The sequence below is a fragment of the Aplidium turbinatum genome, chromosome 3, assembly GCF_918807975.1.
Source record: "Aplidium turbinatum chromosome 3, kaAplTurb1.1, whole genome shotgun sequence".
Taxonomy (NCBI): domain Eukaryota; kingdom Metazoa; phylum Chordata; class Ascidiacea; order Aplousobranchia; family Polyclinidae; genus Aplidium; species Aplidium turbinatum.
The window spans coordinates 13,947,066-13,966,047 of NC_137474.1; the positions used below are offsets into that span (position 1 = coordinate 13,947,066).

At 38.9% G+C, this 18,982-nt stretch overlaps 1 protein-coding gene across 2 annotated transcripts in view; it reads left to right on the plus strand.

The window, feature by feature from the left end:
- LOC145766234 (piezo-type mechanosensitive ion channel component 2-like) overlaps nt 1-18,313 on the plus strand; it is a 40,571-nt gene extending 22,258 nt beyond the window's left edge. The window contains exons 25-38 of one of the 2 annotated variants that reach the window (XM_082577902.1): nt 1,205-1,352; nt 3,646-3,732; nt 4,299-4,429; nt 5,315-5,473; nt 6,377-6,524; nt 6,879-7,067; nt 7,758-7,850; nt 9,591-9,769; nt 13,124-13,171; nt 14,085-14,207; nt 14,546-14,637; nt 15,893-16,073; nt 16,169-16,258; nt 16,772-18,313. In XM_082577902.1, coding sequence (XP_082434028.1) covers nt 1,205-1,352; nt 3,646-3,732; nt 4,299-4,429; nt 5,315-5,473; nt 6,377-6,524; nt 6,879-7,067; nt 7,758-7,850; nt 9,591-9,769; nt 13,124-13,171; nt 14,085-14,207; nt 14,546-14,637; nt 15,893-16,073; nt 16,169-16,258; nt 16,772-16,937 — 1,834 coding nt within the window. In that variant the 3' untranslated portion in view covers nt 16,938-18,313. The remainder of the gene's footprint in view (nt 1-1,204; nt 1,353-3,645; nt 3,733-4,298; nt 4,430-5,314; nt 5,474-6,376; nt 6,525-6,878; nt 7,068-7,757; nt 7,851-9,590; nt 9,770-13,123; nt 13,172-14,084; nt 14,208-14,545; nt 14,638-15,892; nt 16,074-16,168; nt 16,259-16,771) is intronic. The other variant, XM_082577903.1, reaches the window with a different exon arrangement.
- The last annotated feature ends 669 nt before the right edge of the window (nt 18,314-18,982 follow it).

The following is an 18,982-nucleotide window of genomic DNA, read 5'->3' on the forward strand; positions in this document are numbered from 1 at the left end:
CTAAGTGCGAGAGCTGGGACGAGGAGGTTACGTTCTCATAGTCCGGAGTGTAGAAGCTGGTTGTAATGCGTAGGCAAGCTGCAAGGTTGTCATTGCTCATTATTGATGTGTACTTGAACTTGATGATATTCATTTGCGAAAAAGTAGACAAATAAGTTGATCCAAAAAAGATGCCTGGTTCAAGGCACATCTTCTGAGATTTGGATACTTCTCCACCAGTAATATCCAGATGCGCTACTACTTGAAATGATGTTTATCTGGCATTCATTGTAATTTTTCAAACTTGGAATCTCATGCTCAAGGACGGTACTTTCCAAGCCGAAAAGTATTTTGATTTGGCAGCACAGCAATGTCATCATCAATAACCTACTTGCACTAATGTGAATGGATTACACATGGCCTATAGCCTGCCAGGCTCGATAAATAAAAAGTCAGTAAATGCCTTTAAAACTCTAATAACATGCTCTAAACTTGCCTATCATTTAGCGTGCACTGTCAAGCTGTGTCACACCTTTGTCTTGGCGTTCTAGTTCTGCTTGCATGTAAGGGAAGTTGCGTAGCTTAATTTTAAACGAGTTCACGGAACTCATCATGATGGCATCACCCTTACCCTGCAGCTCTATACTCAATACATTGAGCTCGCCTGTTTATTCAATACCCCAGACAATTAATTGGAAGCCACTGTCAGAGAAAAGTTTTAATTTTTATTTTTCCAACACATCGCGCGATCGACTTGAAATCAGTTCGCGATCTACCAGTAGATCGCGATCAACTGATTGGTCACCCCTGATTTAGATAGAGTAAAAAGGCAATTATTATCTCATTTTCATATATCTGACACCATAGCACAAGCCAATATGGGACTCCAAAAATGCTTATTGTAGTGCACCACATGTTGTTTTGTTGTTACTACCCACAGGCTTGTTGCAAGCCTATGGAGATATGCTTGCATTGATTATAAGACATCCAATTGTGCACTTGTGGTCTTAATGTTACTTTGCAACGACGGCATTCCTTTCTGGTGTTTTGCAATTCGCATAGAAATCGTAAAGAACGTTACCAAAAATGACGTAGGCTATTTTCAATTTTCATACATTTCTCTACCGCTTTCGCTTTAAAGCGTTCGCGCTGCATTTTCCCATCATCGGGTGCAAAGTTTTCTTTGCTGTGTCTTGATATTTATAGTTACTTTTACTATTCACAGAATAACTCAAGTGCTCTTATTGCCATACAACCACTTCTTTGCCTCACTCCATCAGCGATTCAGCTCCGTCACTGACGTATATCTCTACATGTTCTTGTGTGACGTCATTAATTTTCTCATCATTATATTTGGCTACAACGCATTTGGGGTGAGTTTATTAGAAAAGTTTTTATGTTCAATTATCGTTTAAATGAAAGTCATACATTAATGTGTATAGATCAGTGATTTAAGCGCTTTTAGAGTTAGGCTTAACCCTTTGAATAAGGCTTATAGTCAAATTTAATTACTGTAAGTATAAATATAATCATGCTTATAATTTAATAAAATCAATTAATACCGACCGTATAGCTGAGAACACACTTATCTGTCGTATTCCTCACTTGCCAATTAGAACTGAGCTGGACAATGTCATCACGCTAGAAGACACAACGAAAGCGATTAACCAGTTAAAACGTGGAAAAGCTGCAGGTTTAGAGGTTTAGTTTGCAGGAAAAGCTGCATACCATCAGAGATTTGGAAACACGGTAGACCTATCTTACACACAGAACTCCATGAACTTTTTATTGCTTGCTGGGATAACAACAAACTACCTCAAGACCTACATGATGCAATTATCATTACCCGGTACAAAAGCAAAGGACAAAAATCTAACTGTTCTGACTACCGTGGAATGACCCTTCTTTCAACTGCCGGCAAAATCTTTGCCGAATGCTTTTAAACAGGCTATTTTCCATAGTTGAAAAGTACCTCCTAGAATCACAGTGCGGGTTTAGAGCAAATAGAAACTCCATCGACAATCGACATGGTATTTCTTCTCCGTTAGTTACAAGGGAAATGTATTTAATGTAGGGAACAAAACAATTAGAAATGGACTTTGGAACATCTTGAAACGGTTGGGCTGTCCTCCAAAATTTCTCAGCATGATCATCCAGCTGCACACAAACCAACATGGCCATGTTTAACATGGCAATGACCTATCTGCACGTTTTAACATATCAAATTGTGTTAAACAAGGTTGTGTTTGTAGGCTTTTTTATACATGTTTTAGCACCAACATTATTTAGCATCTTCTTCACTGCAATGCTCCAAGAAGCTTTTAAAGATCTTTCTGATGAGGATGGTATCTACATACTCTACCGTACTGATGGCTCACTGTTCGACCTTCGGCGTCTTAGAGTACGTACAAAAACACAAACACAACTAATCCATGAGCTGCTGTTTGCTGATGATGAGCCTTGCTTGTCCACACAGAGGAAGCACCACAACGCTTAACTTCTTGTTTTTTGAGACGCTGCCAAAATGTTCGGGTTGGTGATTAGCCTAAAAAAGACAGAAGTGCTACATCAGCCTGCACCAGAGGAAGCATTCTTCCATCCTCATATCTTTGTCAACCAATCGGAGCTCAATGTAATGCAGCAGTTTCCATACCTAGGACCCCATCTTCAGATGCTAAGATTGACAAGGAAATGAAGTGCAGACTGGCCAAACCAAGCTCTGCCTTCGGAGGGCTTTACAGACGAGTTTGGAACAATCATGACTTACAGAAGGAAACAAAATTCATGGTATATGAGGCATTTGTTTTAACATCTCTCCTCTATGGATCAAAATGCTGGGTGCTATATCGCTAGCATGTACGACTCCTGGAATGTTTTCACCAGCGTTGCCTCAGATTTATTCTGAATATTCACTGGAGAAAACATGTCCCAGACACTGAAGTCCTTCAACAGGCATCTATCTTTAGCATTGAATCATCTCTGTTAAAAAAACAACTACGTTGGGTCGGCCATGTTTCCAGGATGGACAATTACAGACTCCCCAAGATCACCTTATTTGGAGAGCTTTTCACAGGCCACCGCAATGTTGGTGCCCCCAGGAAGCGCTTCAAAGACACCCTAAAAAATCACTAAAATTATGCAACTTAGGCACTCATTGGATTATCCTTGCAGAAGATAATGCGTGGAGGCTCACTGTGCATGAGGCCATCTCCAAGTATGAAGAAACGCGTATCACCATTCACCAACCAAGAGGAAAAGCGTCGCAATAGACAAAACCGTCGGAATTTTCCATCATTACCGGTGGCATGCTTTACATGTTATCGTTGCGGTCGCCCCTGCCAGTCACGCATTGGACTTATTAGCCATAAGAGGGCTTGCAAATGACGTGATTTTTAAACTGCTATTTTCCTTCCGAAGTTCTGCCTTATATATAATCAAAGTATAGATTTTGTTTGCGTTTGAATTAAAGTTTGTGTCTTTCGTGTTTTCGTCTTCTTCCCACGCCCAGCATATCAATTGTATTTTACGTTGAATTGATGTAAAAAAGGACTGATATACTGTTGGCTGATAAATTTCACTATTCAAGTATACGGATTACTGAATTTCCAGGATAATAATCCCGAAAAGAAATAGAGCAAAGCTTAATAGCGTGCACTATCTTTGCAGCCATACATCACGGCGACGGAAGACGTGGTATCGAACATCCAATCCAACTACATCCCCACTGGCTTCCTCGTCATGCTGCTGATACAGGTACGTGGTGTTCATGTGTAGCATTGCGTTGATAACAATTGTTGGCTTATTTTTATCCAACTCACACCAAACTAACTTGTAAGGAAAACGATGAATTAATCACAAAGTTTCCTCGTCACAGCACATGACTAGGGAACCGTGTTCCGAAAGCTAGTGCAAGCTTCTGCTACCGCTGGGAACTCGTAGCATCATGCTAAAACAGGTCATTAGTATCTACATTGTGAAGTAAGCAACGATCATGCTGCTGAAAGCGAAACTCAATCTTTTACATAATCACATAAAACTACGTTTTTGATAGCGTGTCTACGTATAAGCGATATGACATCAAATAGACGTGAAAAGTATACAGTTCACATTTTCATTACTTTTTGTCTTTTCTATGCTCTTATACTCAATAGGCGAAGATTCAACATCAAAAGCACGAAGATTCTATTATTAGTGACATTACACTCAAGTAATTCCATGTTGATGGTGATTTTTCAGTAAACGCGTAAAAGCTTCACATAAGTTGTGTCCGTTTATCTCTGACAGCTTGACACGAAAGCAATCATTAATTTTGTTTTCAGTTCCTTATGATGTTCGTTGACCGTGCCATCTATTTGAAAAGAAGCTTGTTCGCAAAAATCATCTTCCAAATAGTTTTAGTGATCGGAATACACGTCTGGATGTTCTTTATCCTTCCCTCCGTCAATCACAGGTACCGTATTTTCTTTCACTTGGTTTCAGTTTTAAATCTTTTCAGGTTAGTTTTTTCACAACCTACTGCAGTCCACTTTATTTCATAGCTGTGTTGCCTCAAGTACAGTGTACTAACAACTGTCGAAGTTAGTTTGTAGCTAGAAATCCCAACAATACGTGATGTTTGTTCTCGGTATCAGTGTATCCAGACCGGTTTCTGATGCGCAACCGCAGGCCTGTTAGCTAAGTGTCTTCAAATGTAAGCTGATCGACCGTGTCTACAGTTGGCCGTGGCTTTAAGTTTTTCATCCAGCTAAGTGGTTTTAACGTCTTGGCTGCTGCTGTAATTGCGTAATCATATGCTGCTGGACTTAATTGCGTAACTGCATCATGACATAAATACGTCATAACGTAAACTCAATCACATCATGTCAACCAATCCGCTGCCAATGTGTGAAACCGGCTAGAGGCTTCCAACTCTACCAAGCCTGCCTCCGTTACCCGTGATATCATCGACATTGGACTTTGTATGGTCCAGGTCCAAATTGAAACAAAGCCATTCGCTTGTATGGTTGCTTAGTGTGGTTGTGGCTGCGCGAGGGCTACGTACACACTCTTGGCCAGCTCCATGTCCATTGCGGTCCAACAAGGTCGAAACGTGCAGCTTTGATGGGAACTAATTGCAACGGGATGCCGGGTGCTCTGCTCATTGAAACCGCATAACAGGATGCATGCCCATCAGACAATGTTTTCTTCCGCCAAAAATAGGTTGCCGTTGGGGGCTTTTACGTGTGTCTATTAGCCCCAGGAATTGCTAGATATGGGCCTAGCTTTCAACCTGGGTTCACCTCTACACCACGTCGCCTATGTCAACCAATAAGAATGCATCAACTTTTCATTGCAGACCCTTCTACGAGAATCACGTGGCACAAACATATTACTTTTTCAAAATTCTCTACTTTCTCTTGTCCGCCTACCAGATCCGAGCTTGCTACCCCAGAAGAGTGACCGGAAATTTCTTGACCAAAGCATACGGGACCGTAAATCTATTTCTCTTCAAAGGGTCAGTTGTTCACCGTGTTATGTGGAACGTTACCGTTTAATGTTGGTAAAGTAGAATTCGCCTAATTTGTCACCTCAAAGGGATTAGAAAAAGTGACGAAATAGGTGAACTAACGAATTATACACACAGGTCAACCTATAGGAATGACTCCTCGACCCACAAAAAATGTTACAAATAAGGCGAACTGACAAATTAGACGAATTATCCTGTATATTGTAATTGACAAATAAAGCCTAACAACCAGACGGCGTTTAACATAATAACATGAAAATAAACTAAAAATTACAAACGTTTTCGCCTCGGCCATACTAATGTTAGCCTTTTAAGTAACCAACTGATTGATGTTCTTCATAAATTGAAATTACAGATCTGATCTACATACACAAAATCGAAAAAAAAAAAAATGAAACGGCAAGGCAGAAGAGAGGCAAAATCACATGACGCTTAATTGCCTAAGAAAAAAAGTTGGTTACTTGAAAAGGGCCAACATGAGTATGGCCGAAAACGTTTGTAACTTTTAGTTTATTTTCATGTTATTATGTTAAATGCCTTGTAGTTGTTAGGTTTTATTTGTCTGTGGTTAAAAAATCACCTCCACCAAAATTGTACATTTGTATGAAGAACATCAATCAGTTGGTTACTTAAAAGGCTAACATTAGTATGGCCGAAGCGAAAACGTTTGTAATTTTTAGTTTATTTTCATGTTTTTATGTTAAATGCCGTCTGGTTGTTAGGTTTTATTTGTCTATGGTTAAAATAATCACCTTTCTATCAAAGTTATTATATTGTAATTGGTTTAAGAAACACTTGTCATACGCGTTCTGTCAATTTGCTTCAAATTTGCAGCAGAATTTCACAGCTGAACATTACTACAACAGTTATTTTCAATGTTTGTGGTTCCAGGTACCGAGCTATTCCTTTCCTCGCTGAAATCACATCCATAATGGACTGGATGTACACCGGTACTTCTCTGGGCATTGGCGAGTGGATGAAAGCGCGGTCTGTGCGTGCAGAAGTGTTTGAGATCAAATGCTGGAGAACGTTTGATGACGTAAGTTACTTTTCGTACTGGGATGTCACTAGCATGCATGATTGCAGAAGCTTTGAAGCACATCAGCAGACTCGGTCACCGAGGTAGAATACGCATTACGCAAACCTACCTGGATGAAGCTTCACATCAAGTTGTTTAAATCCGAGGATCAATATTGCACAATCAGTCAACAGCAACACCAATGTTTAAACATTCTTGCTTATTCTTGGCATTACTCTTATTTAACCGCGTAGTTTTTCATTGTGCAGTGGTGTTATTACCAACCTTTTTGTTTCTAAACTTTAGTTTTTCTTTTCCCGTTGTTGTGAAATCCTAACGTGTGACTGACATGAAACATTGTCATTTTCATCATAGTCTTATCCATCACCAAGAGGCCTCGCGAAGAGACTGTGGATCAAATACTTGATCGGTGGCTTGCTTCTCTTCCTGCTTCTCTTTATCATATGGTTTCCCTTGCTGCTCATGAACATAGCTCTCACCATTGGAGGCGTCGTTAACAACCCTATCGAAGTCGACATCAAGATATCACTGGGATCATTTGAAGTAAGTGGAAATTTTTAGGCAGCAAAATCTGAATCAATGTAACTATGACGGATTTTGCTGTCTGGGATGTAACACTAGAGTTTAGTCTTATGTCTATCTAGCGTTTGTCGTCTACGTATTCAATAGTGAGATCCCTGGTTCGACGTTCGAAAGGGCGCAGGTTCGACACCGCTCAAGAGAATGTGTCTTTAGCAAAACACTTAAAGGCATGCCTGAAGGTGGTCACGAAGATTGGCTACCGGGCGTTAGCCTGGATGCGGCTAAAATATAACTTGAAACTACAAAAACATAAATTTCGTGTTTTCGGCTATTTTTTGAAACCTTTATAAAAAAAATTATCTCTGACAAATACAATTCGAAAAAAAAAAAACTGAGCTATACTAAAAGTTTGAAGCACGACTTCAAAGCTGGACAGCATCACAGTGTGTCCGAAATAAATATCAAGAGCAATAGACGCAAGTAAAACCAACAGTCCAGCTGCGTTCAAGGAGGGATAGAAACCGCACGCATAGATGCTTATTCCTTAAAAACTCATTTCATCGAATTCATGGCGTTTGAAGAATTTAGATAGAAACTGAGATTTTCTTATTGAAAAAAATCGCTGTTGATCTGCAAAACCTTGTTTTCACAAGTCACGCACAAACACAAATGCGTGTATTGCCTTCGTTTACCATGTGTTCTCTTTTTCAGCCGATATTCCAAGTTCAGGCAGATACGGCTGGTATCACTCCATGGACCCAGAGGAAATTTGATGACTTTAAAAGCGAATACTCAAATAACGAGGTAACATTTCAGTTACATTGAAGCAAAAATATACATTGGCGACCCTATTGTAATATCCATGCCCATTTGTAGAATTCATTTGATAACACTGAAGACGAAAACAGTTTAGTGTTCGAAACGTTTGCTGAACAATGAGCATGAGTCAAGCAACTCAAGCATCTACATTTTGGGCTCTTTTCTTTATTGTTTGATTAGAGTTAGATTGACCGAGTTCATTTTACAAGAGAGATACTGCCTTTCTTGTGTTAGGATAGTCTGCTTCAACCTGCAAATATTCTTTTTACATCGATTCACTGTCCAGGCCTCGAAATTCACGGCGGACATGCCCGCCGTCACAGCATGTGATGTCCGCGGGAGGTACTATCTAGATCGGTCATATTTGTCCGCCGAGAAATAACACAGGAACTAGCGATACAAATCGTCATTGCATAGCACGAACAATTGTTGCGAGAATATAATTTTCCGCACATTCTAGCGTGCATCTAGAAATTGTGAATACTGTATCCCTTAGCTTCCATTCAAGCAGGTAAACTTTCGATTTTTACGTTGTTTCAACAATGGATGACATTGAATCAGCGTAACAAAGGTGAATTCTTCGCTAAGAATCGATGGTAGTACCGGTACTTCTGCACTAATCACACGCAACTTCATTCAAGTTTTACGTCACAATGTCTGGCTTTGATCTCCGAGTAATGATGATACGGCAAGGTTGGTTACAAACTTAGATTATACGAATAGGCTATTACCGCAAGATACAGCAAAATTTGTTAAGTTTTAGTATTACAGTAAGGAAGAAAAGGCCCAGGGAAACTTCTGAAAGTGAGAATGAGGACGATGAACCTACTTACTCTTCACTTTCGCTCACATGACACGCAAAAGCAAAAACAAACTTAAAGAAAAAAGACTAGTGAAATTTTGCACAGCAGAAAATAGTAGCGTTACTGTAGAAGTTTTCCGACTCGTGTCCAGAGCATTGTGACGCAAGAAGCTACCTCGTTCGGTGGAAGTTAATCAGTTATGTGGCGCGTTAAGCAGCTCCATTGCGCTTTGACTCTTCAAGCGCACGTCGTTGGTCTGATAAAAGCCTTTCGGAGTGACTTTGCTGAAACTTTAAAAAGCCTTCTAAACTGTAGCTATAGTTCTCAAATGGCGAAGAATTATCAAGATAAAGTGATTAAGCATGACGATCGACGTTAAAACTGGTGTGTCCGCCGTGAGACTTAGTTTATCCGCCGAGATAGCTGCTCAAACAGGACACGTTTGTCCGCCGTCAACAAAAACGAAATTCGAGGCCTGCTGTCTGCAGACGTTGAAATACTGCAAACAAAGACTGATTTGTTTGTTTGTTTTTCATATCTTTATCCTGCATTGCGGGAAAGCGGACTTGAGCGCTATGCATCGGTGTACGCCTTCCGACGTACACCTGACCCACGCTGCAGCCGACGGCAATGTCTGTTTCCGGTTGTCTACTCTACTCATGACTTAAATTTGGTACTACCTATTACTCGAAATCGATCACTGGATAGAGGCAATTATCGTAAAGTTTCTTGCCCAGAGAAACAACAGCAAGTGCGAATGGCTGGAGTCGAACATACAGACTCTCGACTGCGAGCCCAACGCGCTATAACCACTCGGCCACTGCTGCCGGATTTGCTGGCTAGGGTTAAAACATTCAACTGTTGCGAATATTTAGTCGAGTTGAAAACCTTAATTCTAACATTAAACAAACGCCTCATTTAGAACGCGGCAGCATTCCTACAACGGTTTTCCCATGACCAAGTGGTCTCTATCAACATCGACGGCGAATCGAAGACCACTTGGATAATTAGCCCACCACAAAGGAAGCTGTTGGCCGAAGGACTGAGTCCATTTTCAAATATCAGTCGGTTTCGTTTGTTGTTGGAGTGGAATATTCTGAAGTATGTATTATATGCTACTCTTATCCAAAAACGTGATTTTCTAAGCTTTATAAAACTACTTTATTCGTAGAATCTAAAGTTTTTGATAGTATTTAACTTTGATGCTGATGTAGCCCAATTGCTTCTGTGATATTGGTTACCATAGTCAAACACTGGTGATAGTATTTCAAAGCAAGTTTCAGTTGTTTATTTTCAACACACCCTTTGAACCTTTCAGTGACGAACACATTTTTTCGACAATTTTTTTTTGTCGAATTTCATTGGATAAATCCATGTAACACATTATTTCATTTTCCTTTTCATAAGACCTGGTCACAGGTGAGAATGTCTGATGAGTTAACCTCTTTGTAGGAAACTGGTACATCCGGCCAGTGTTTGTAGAGATAGAATCAACGCATGATTGAATTACTGGTTGTGTGTAGAGAGTTTAAACATTAGGGTGTTTCATTTTTTCACCATTTTTGAAATTCAAAATGCCTGGGGTCTTTGGGGAAAAAGTTTACACCCCAAATTTTTTCAATTATGACGTCATATTGAGGTGGTCCACGAGGTTTGAAATTTTTGGGCCTCAAAATCTCGAAATTTGGCCGTATCTCCGGAACCGCTCATCATAGATTGACAAAATTAGTATCAAAATGCGCAGAAGGGTTGGTTGTCTATACCTGATGTAGAGAATATTAAGGTATATCGGCTTCAGAAAAAAAGTTGTTTCAAAAAATCTGATTTTCGGTCTATTTTCTCCTGATGAACAGAGATCAGGTGATCAAGATAAAAGTTTTTCTGTATTTTTCCATCTTGGAAGCTGTTATTACGTAATAATAGTTGGTGTTAAGGTTTCAGTACTGGGCTTGTCTAGTCTTGCTATCTGGTTAAGCAAAGCCCCATCTTGCAGTGCTCCGGGACTCTTCTTGGCGCTGTCCATAAAAGAAAAGATATATTTCGTTTATGTGGAACATGCATCCAAGGGTATGAATATCATGACCAACTTCATCATTAAAATAATTGACCAGTCGAGTATTGACTCCGGACTTTTTTCCTGTGTTGAGAGCAGTCGTATCAGCCATGACTGAATATACTTGGGATAGGTGAACTCTGCAATCCTACTGGATGATGGTGCCAAAAATCAGAACTGCAGTGACCGACACACTTTTGGGAAAAGATTTAACAGCAAGCACACTTGCACTCTTTCTTGCTTCATGCCATTATCATCATCAACAAGTTGGCCCAAGAAAACGTATCGACCTACTTTATCGACAAAGCGCCCATCATAACATAACTGCATGGCAGAAGCTGAGTTGAGAAGGTTCTCACTTTCCATCAGAGATTTTTCTCTCGTTTTTTGTCATTGGCGGTATACTGTCGAAGGTGATGCAGCATTGCAGCTACTTGATCTTTTCCATGAACCGACCTCATTAGATCTGACTGCTGGCGTACCGAAGTCATCCTACGATCAGCAAGTACACAACTTCTATCATTTATGGAAAAAGAATGTACTTTTTTGTACACTTTTCCTCAAACAGCTGGTTTCAGAGGCTTGTATTCCTTATCATCTTCCCAATTCATGTCACCATCAGAGTCGCTTTCGCTACTGTGTAGACATCTAACTACTTCATTTCTTTTTCGCTGTTTCAAACATAGTAGTGCCGATGCTTTGGCAGATTGCATCCAGAAGTGCTAGGTTTCTCTGTTTGCTAAGCACTGGAAGACCAGCTTTGTTCCATATTCCAACTACATCTTTAGCAGTTCATCTTTTAAATCTTTGAAATGGGGTATTTTCTTCAAAAACTTAGGATTAGTTTCGGCTACTTTCTTCCTCAAGTAAAAATAGTGACTGACTATGTCTGAATTCAGGGGAAGCACATTTCTCTCCAATTCCTTGAAGTTTTGTATCGACTTACAAATACCTGACCTTAATGCCGTAATGACACTTAATCTAAAGCAGGTGAGCAGCATACCTCTTCCTCAACAGTTACATTAATATTATAATAGTAATACCTTTAAATTACCATTTCATGTCTTGCAAAACGAACAAGGACAATTATTACGCAATAGCAGTTTCCAAGATGGAAAAATGCAGAAAAACTTTTATCTTGATCACCTGATCTCTGTTCATAAGGAGAAAATAGACCGAAAATTAGATTTTTTGAAATAAGTTTTTTTTTGAAGTCGATAGACCTTAATATTCTCTACATCAGGTATAGGAAACCAACCCTTCTGCGCATTTTGATACTAATTTTGTCGATCTATGATGAGCGGTTCCGGAGATACGGCCAAATTTCGAGATTTTGAGGCCCAAAAATTTCAAATCTCGTGGACCACCTCAATATGACGTCATAATTGAAAAAAAATTGAAGTATAAACTTTTTACCCCAAATACCACCAGATGGGACCCCAGGCATTTTGAATTTCAAAAATGGTGAAAAAATGAAACACCCTATTAAACATCATTACTACAATTTACTAATAGTGAAATTTAATACTGTAATAAACAGATAAACCAAGCAACAACACGACATTTGACGTATTGTACAAAAATAAACTAAAATTTCCAACCTTTTGGGCGGTTCGGTTGCTTGGTTTCATCTGCTTATAGTTCAACAAAGTTATCTCGGAGTTGATTGGTAGTACAAAACTTGAAAACTGCCAGTAGAATGTTGCTCATAGCTCAAAGCTCTATAGCTATATAGCTCCTGAAGAGAGTTAGCTGAAAACCTGCAGCTTCGAGCTATGTGCAACATTCTACTCGTCATTTTAAAGTTACCCCTCTACCCTTTACCTCTTTTTCCTTTACCTCTCTACCCCTTACCCTCTACCTCTCTACCTTTTAAAGTTACCTCTGATTGTATTCTTTAATTAAGCTTGATTTTTACGCATGGAGGATTGCATTGAATAAAAACCATACCAAGTCCATGCCTTCACACCACCACTCTCACACTATCATCACCTTATGATGTTAAACGTTGGATTTTAGTCTGGTTTCATTCGTAAAAGCACACTATGGCTTATCAAAAAAAAAGTCGGTTTTGAGGCCTTCAATCATAAGATTTCATTAAAGGTTTCCTATTCTTTTTTCTCCTTTGTTTTACTGGCAGCCCTGTCGTTGAATGATCCCATTCACAGAGTGTCTGGTGCTACCTTGACACCATTGTTTTCAGTCACTTTTTTTGAGTGTTTCAAACATTATTTTGAAATATTGGTTGAACATTTTCTGTCATAAAATCACGAGTTTGAAATAGTCTAACAAAGAAGGGAATTTTAGCAGCAGTGTACAGTTAATTTATCACACCTAGTTTTGCAGTTGTTGTATGCAAATTCCTCTCGTTAAGTACTTACTATGATTTCATTTTATAAAAGGTCCTACCAAGAAGAAGAAAGTTTGGATTGTAAAAATTGCAGTTACCTGTAAATCAAAGTAGAGGTTTTAAACGCTTGTAGTCGATCAAAACTCAACCCACTCAGCAAATCAGTTTTTTACGTCTCCAGACGTTAAATCAATGTAAAAAATGACGGATTTGTTGACTGGGAAATTGCTCCGCATTTAGGATTGTACTTTGCCGAGTCCCCCTTGAACAGTGCGGAAAAGCGAAGTTTTGATCTGGTGATGGTGGAAAGTTGCGTGCAGTAATTTCTTCTCTGTTGAATTTCCGTTTGCTTAGAAATTCTGTAACTTTTTACATTTTTTTTTCAAATGTAACGTGATCAAACGTTGATTAGATGCTGTAGTTGTAGAATTTGCTAAGTAGTTACTAACCTGGGTTGCATGATTACATTAACTAACATCTTCCGTGTGCGATGAAACGAAAGTGTTACAGAACTATAATAGCAACTCGGAACACCTGAAGTCAAGTTAATGAACCGTAAATTTGTAATAAATAGACTTAATCCTGGATTAACTCATGATAGGTTTTTTAAAATAATCTCTCAAAAATGAATATTCTGCTTTTTGTATGTAGGTTCTCGGTTTACTCTATATGCAATATGCATATCTTAATCAAAGTAACCTCTTATTACATGAACTGGTTGTTGTATGTAGAAGAAATGTTAAGCATTTGCTTTTGAGAAATGTCGGTACTCACCACGAAGTCGTCTACTCTATTGCACGAATGCTTAATGTTTTCAAAACTGTGGTTATGCGCCAAAATGACTATTTTGCATGAACTCTAATCAATTTGACTCCACGTTTGTTTTAGTTTGTACAGTCTTACGTGGGGAATAAATTAACACAACATCTTGTATGTTGTTTAACCTGCACAGTTGATAAAATGTTTTGTTAAGAAAGCTCTTCTTAGCTTATGCCAATTTCAATCACTTTCAGAGACCCAAGCAAAACCACAGTGTCATCGTCAAGTGGTTTCAATCGTGTGTACCTTGGCCGCAGTGACCCTGCCAGAGCGCAATTTCACAATCTGTTGATTGGAAAGTCTGGAGTCACAAACGTGTGAGTGCTTATTCCTACCTTCTTTCCTAATATGTGATTGCCTCACCCTCTTGCTTAAGCCTAAACCTCAAAGCTGGACTACAAGGTGGGCTTGAACGGTAAAGCCGTTTTTCGGAACAGGCAGAAACTCTGATACTTCTTACTCCATGATCCATAATCCATGGCATATCCTCCACCCTTACGTTTTGATGCAACGGCTGGGATTACCCGGAATAGGCTTCTGAGAATCTCCCTCGGCTTCGAGATTGACATCCTTTTAACAAATTAAAAGTTTAATCACATCACAATTATGTAAGTAAATATCATGTCGATTGTTGATGTCTTGTTATCTCATGCAGGACGCTGCCATTCCTCTTCCCACAGTTCATCTACTCACCAGGAACGTTATCCACAGCTTCACCTGCCGAAAACCTGTATGCCGATCCACAATGTGAGAATGGCATTCTTGGTGGTCTCTTAAGTATAAACTTCATCAAATTACAACTCAACCGACAATTTAGGGATATCGAAAACAGAGGGATACGAAGGCTGTTATTACGTTTAGTTATGGAAGGGCTTATGGAGTTCCAACTGTTTTTGCACGTGAGTGCATGGCTCAACCGTCGATGGCCCGAGACTACTTATTTAGCTGGACAAGCTTGTTATATTCGCAGCTAACAATCATACTGAAGGCCTGAAATACCACCGGCAAATTGGCATGGAAAAAGAGCGTTTCGCAACTAACCTACTGCAAAGGCTTTGTTAAAAAAAACTGACTGGTAATCTTTCAACTGTGTTTTCAAATAAGTATTAAATATGCTCCACATAAAATTTGCTGACTGTTTTCTGTAGCTGACTGTCTTCTGTAGGTGGCAATACCAGCAGCTCTACACAACTTTCTGTACTTTAAAAAAGAGCGGCATGTTCATCGCGCTATCAACTACCACCCTTCTAGTGCCGTGAGAAAAAGGCAATCGCTGCGAGCCTTCTCATCCCTTTATTTTAGATATCTTTGCGACCATCATACTCATTCTAAAGATTTTGTAGAAGTCGATATTGCTCTTAACCTTCTTTCGGCTTCATGGGTACAACTGTAACTTTTGCGTTTATAAATTGTACTAACTTTTTTACTGAATGACGTATTAACCTGAAATTTCCTGACATCTCTACATTTTGGAGTTAGATTGCGTAGGCCAAATTTTAGTATAAAATCTTTAAACGTTTCCGGAATAAGGGGGTCAAGTTGATTTTACACCCTTAACAGGCGGCATAGGTACAATTGTACCATCACATATTTTGTATGGAATTAAGGCAAGAAAAGAGAAATATTTTTTTAAGGACCAAAAAATTTGAGCCAAAAATGAGTTTTTAATTATGTCTTGCAGAAAACGATATAAGCTTGTTGCTGGCAAAATTTGGAGTGTTTAGATGAAAAAACTTTTGTTTTAATAATTCTGCAAACCTAATCCAAGTTCACTTGGTTTCTTGGGAAAAAGGTTTATTATTGCAACTTGCATTTACAATACTACAATCTTCACTAAATCGATTGAACCAAGTTAAATAGCTTCTAATTAGTTGCTTGGTGATACTGCGTATTTTTCTAGTTCTTTGTTTTTTTCACATCTTTGTTATCGAATATGTCGACAATATGCTTAAACAATGTCTTAGAATAGTATTGATTTGCGTCGATTACATCTTCTCCGCAGTGAAACCCCTTGCCGTGAACTTCATGATACAAAGCATGGATAACAGCACCGTGACGTCATGGTGGAGAGTGAACGCTTTGAATTCGTCGATCTACGCAGAAGGAGACGACCCGAAAATGAACATGGTGGTTTTCAGCGACAAAGTATCGCCCTCAAGTTTAAGTTTCCTCGTGAACTACGGGTGGGTTTTTGAAATACTTTTTCTACAAAAAACAATTTCAAGTCTGACTCTCGCTCGACCGCTTTTTGCAACTTATTTCTCTCTTTTCGTTTCAGCATCATCGGTCTGTACGTGTCTGTGGTTCTGGTCGTTGGAAGACTTGTCCGTACCATTCTAGTAGGATCACCATCCACCATTATGTTTGAGTAAGATGAAGAAATAGATAAGATAACTAGCAATAGTCCATCCAGTAAATCAATCTTTTTTCACATTGACAACGTCTGCAGACGTTGAATCTGTGTAAAAAGGGATAGATTTGCTACCTCAAAAAATCGCACACGCTGTTTGCATATTACCTATGATAAGATTCCTTCTCACAAAATTGCTTCCTGGATTTTATTTCATAAATATTCAGGGTCGTGGTTACCTGTTAGTGTTACCTTTCAATGTTATTTTTGATATTGCTAAATTTGGTTTTTAAATTAACTATCATGTGTCATCGTTCATTTGTCCCTTCTTTATTAGATAAGGCTTGGCGTTTGTCCCCGTTGGGAGGCGTCCGCCAGTTTTTGCAGCCCTTTTTTAAAGTACATTAATATGTAGGGTAAAGGCAACGTATGCTGCCTGGATTCCATCACTAGTAGCTAGAAAGTGTAAAAACATTTACCATTTAGCATCACCTTAATCTCTAACCATCAATTTCTTTTTGTGACTTCCAGCGAACTTCCGAATGTTGATCGTATATGGCAACTTTGCAACGATCTGTACATGGTGCGCGAGGAAGGCGAATTCGAATTGGAAGAAGATCTTTATGCGAAACTAATTTTCCTCTATCGCTCACCGAAGCTGCTCATTGATTGGACAAGAAAGATAAAGACAGATTGAAAGTTTTAAAGTTTTCATCTTACAAAGTTCAAATGCCTTAAAAGTCCCCTGAGCATAGTCCACCACCGAAGGGGAGATTTCAATTCATAACTAAGTAGCAAAATCCTTCTTTTACGTCAGCGCACGTTGAATCAACTTAAAAAGAACTGATTTTTCTATTTGGTAAAATGACAGCTGTTTGCAACGGTTGCTGAGCCTGTTTACTTTTTTGTGTTTGCGGAATATTTTCAGAAGTGTTTTTGTTTTGGAAAACCTCACCGGTTGCTGATTATTTGGTATTGCCGCTGTCTCCTTCCAACGATGCTTTTCACCTTATCTCCCCAGACAACAAAATCAGTCATTTTTACATTGATTCAACAGCTGCAGACGTGAAATCAATGTAAAAATGGACTGCTGTCTGGGTCCTCTCACTGGCAACTTGTAAGTGTCAGCTGTGATGGAAACTGGAATACCAATGTTAGAATTCTATGCATCTTTTCTTAATTAAACGTTACCGCAGCTATTTAACAGCAGTCCCACCTAACCACCCATTCAGCCTTTTTTACATTGATGCAACGTCAGTTACATCAGCAGCAGCTTTTTTAAATCAAACGAAAACCGTTTTCCAATTTGTGATTTTTAAACTTAAAATGGCTGTAAAGTTAACTCATATTCTGATTGATTCACCCTCCCATTGCTGAAAAGATGTTTTAGTTTTTACCACTTGGTATAGTAGCATATAGCATTTTTCACATTTTGAAGTGAAAAGTGATGCAGACAAGTTTGTAGTATTGTCGGTAAGATGGTAACAGGCATTTTCCATCGGCCTTTAACTTATTTTGCAACATGTCACTCAAACTAAATAATATGAGATGCACTCAAACCTTATTTCATTGCAGTATGAAGCCCACTGATTTAAGGAAAATAAATATCGCCCTCTAGGCAGCAAAATATCCCTTTTTTACATTGATTCAACGTTTGCAGGCGTTAAATCAGTGTAAAAAAGAACTGATTTTTTGGCTACAATAGATTAGGTTTGCTCCATATGCCAGCATGTCGAATCATGTATGCGGATGGTATTGTGTGTCCTTGCTTCACTTTGCAATCATTGCCTTCCAACTGTTTATGATCAACCGTGAGTATCATCAAATGCTTTAAAAATCATGCTCATTTCCACCGTTTGTGAACGAACCCAATCGTAATAGCCTAATCAGAGACGTAATAACTAAACCTTGGCAGTTCATGTTCAACCATCACCAAATAAAATCAGCTGCCAAGAGTGATTTATTTTTCGTGGTGTGCAATTATTTCACCCACTTGATTTGCTTTTCATAAACCATCCTCACAAATTCGTACAAAAGTTTATTTGATGCGCAATAAATTCGCTTTACACTCGTGTCGTCATAAGCTGCTTTTTATAGAGGTAAGTTTATGGTTCAACAGAATTATTTTTATTTAAGAACTGTTAAATATATTACCAGTGTTGCAAAGTTCAATAACGTGTTGCTAAAAATTTGGGAAAATACAATTTTGAGCAGATGTAGAATTGTGGATGCTTTAATCGTCCCAAACAGATAGTTAAGCTATATCAATGCGCTTCTTCATAATAAAAAATCTCAAATAGTGCATGTGGAAGCTGATACATGCATGTGTATGGCAGCCCTGGCGTGACAGGACAGTTTATGATTATGAAACGCCGCGAATAAACCAATTCTCAATAATAATTAATTCGTGTGTTGTTGCTGTTCATTTGATTGTGGGAATGTTGTACCATTTGACTATGAAGACTACGAAACCCTTTTCCGGGACTTTTCTTTCCATTATGGTGGATGCTCACTGGAGCTTAGCTTGCAACTAAAGTAAGATTTCTGCTCAGCTGAAGAAAGCTCGGAGAAATCGAAAACAAAATTCGGTTAATCTTTGCAAACCTTGTTACCGTTTTTGGCTAAACCGGAATTGAAATAAAATAAAGTGTCGCCGCTTCCCACCACCTTCCGGCCGCAAAAATTTTTTTCCCACCAGATTTCTGTCTCATTTACATATTTTGGTAAAAGATAAAACCGTGT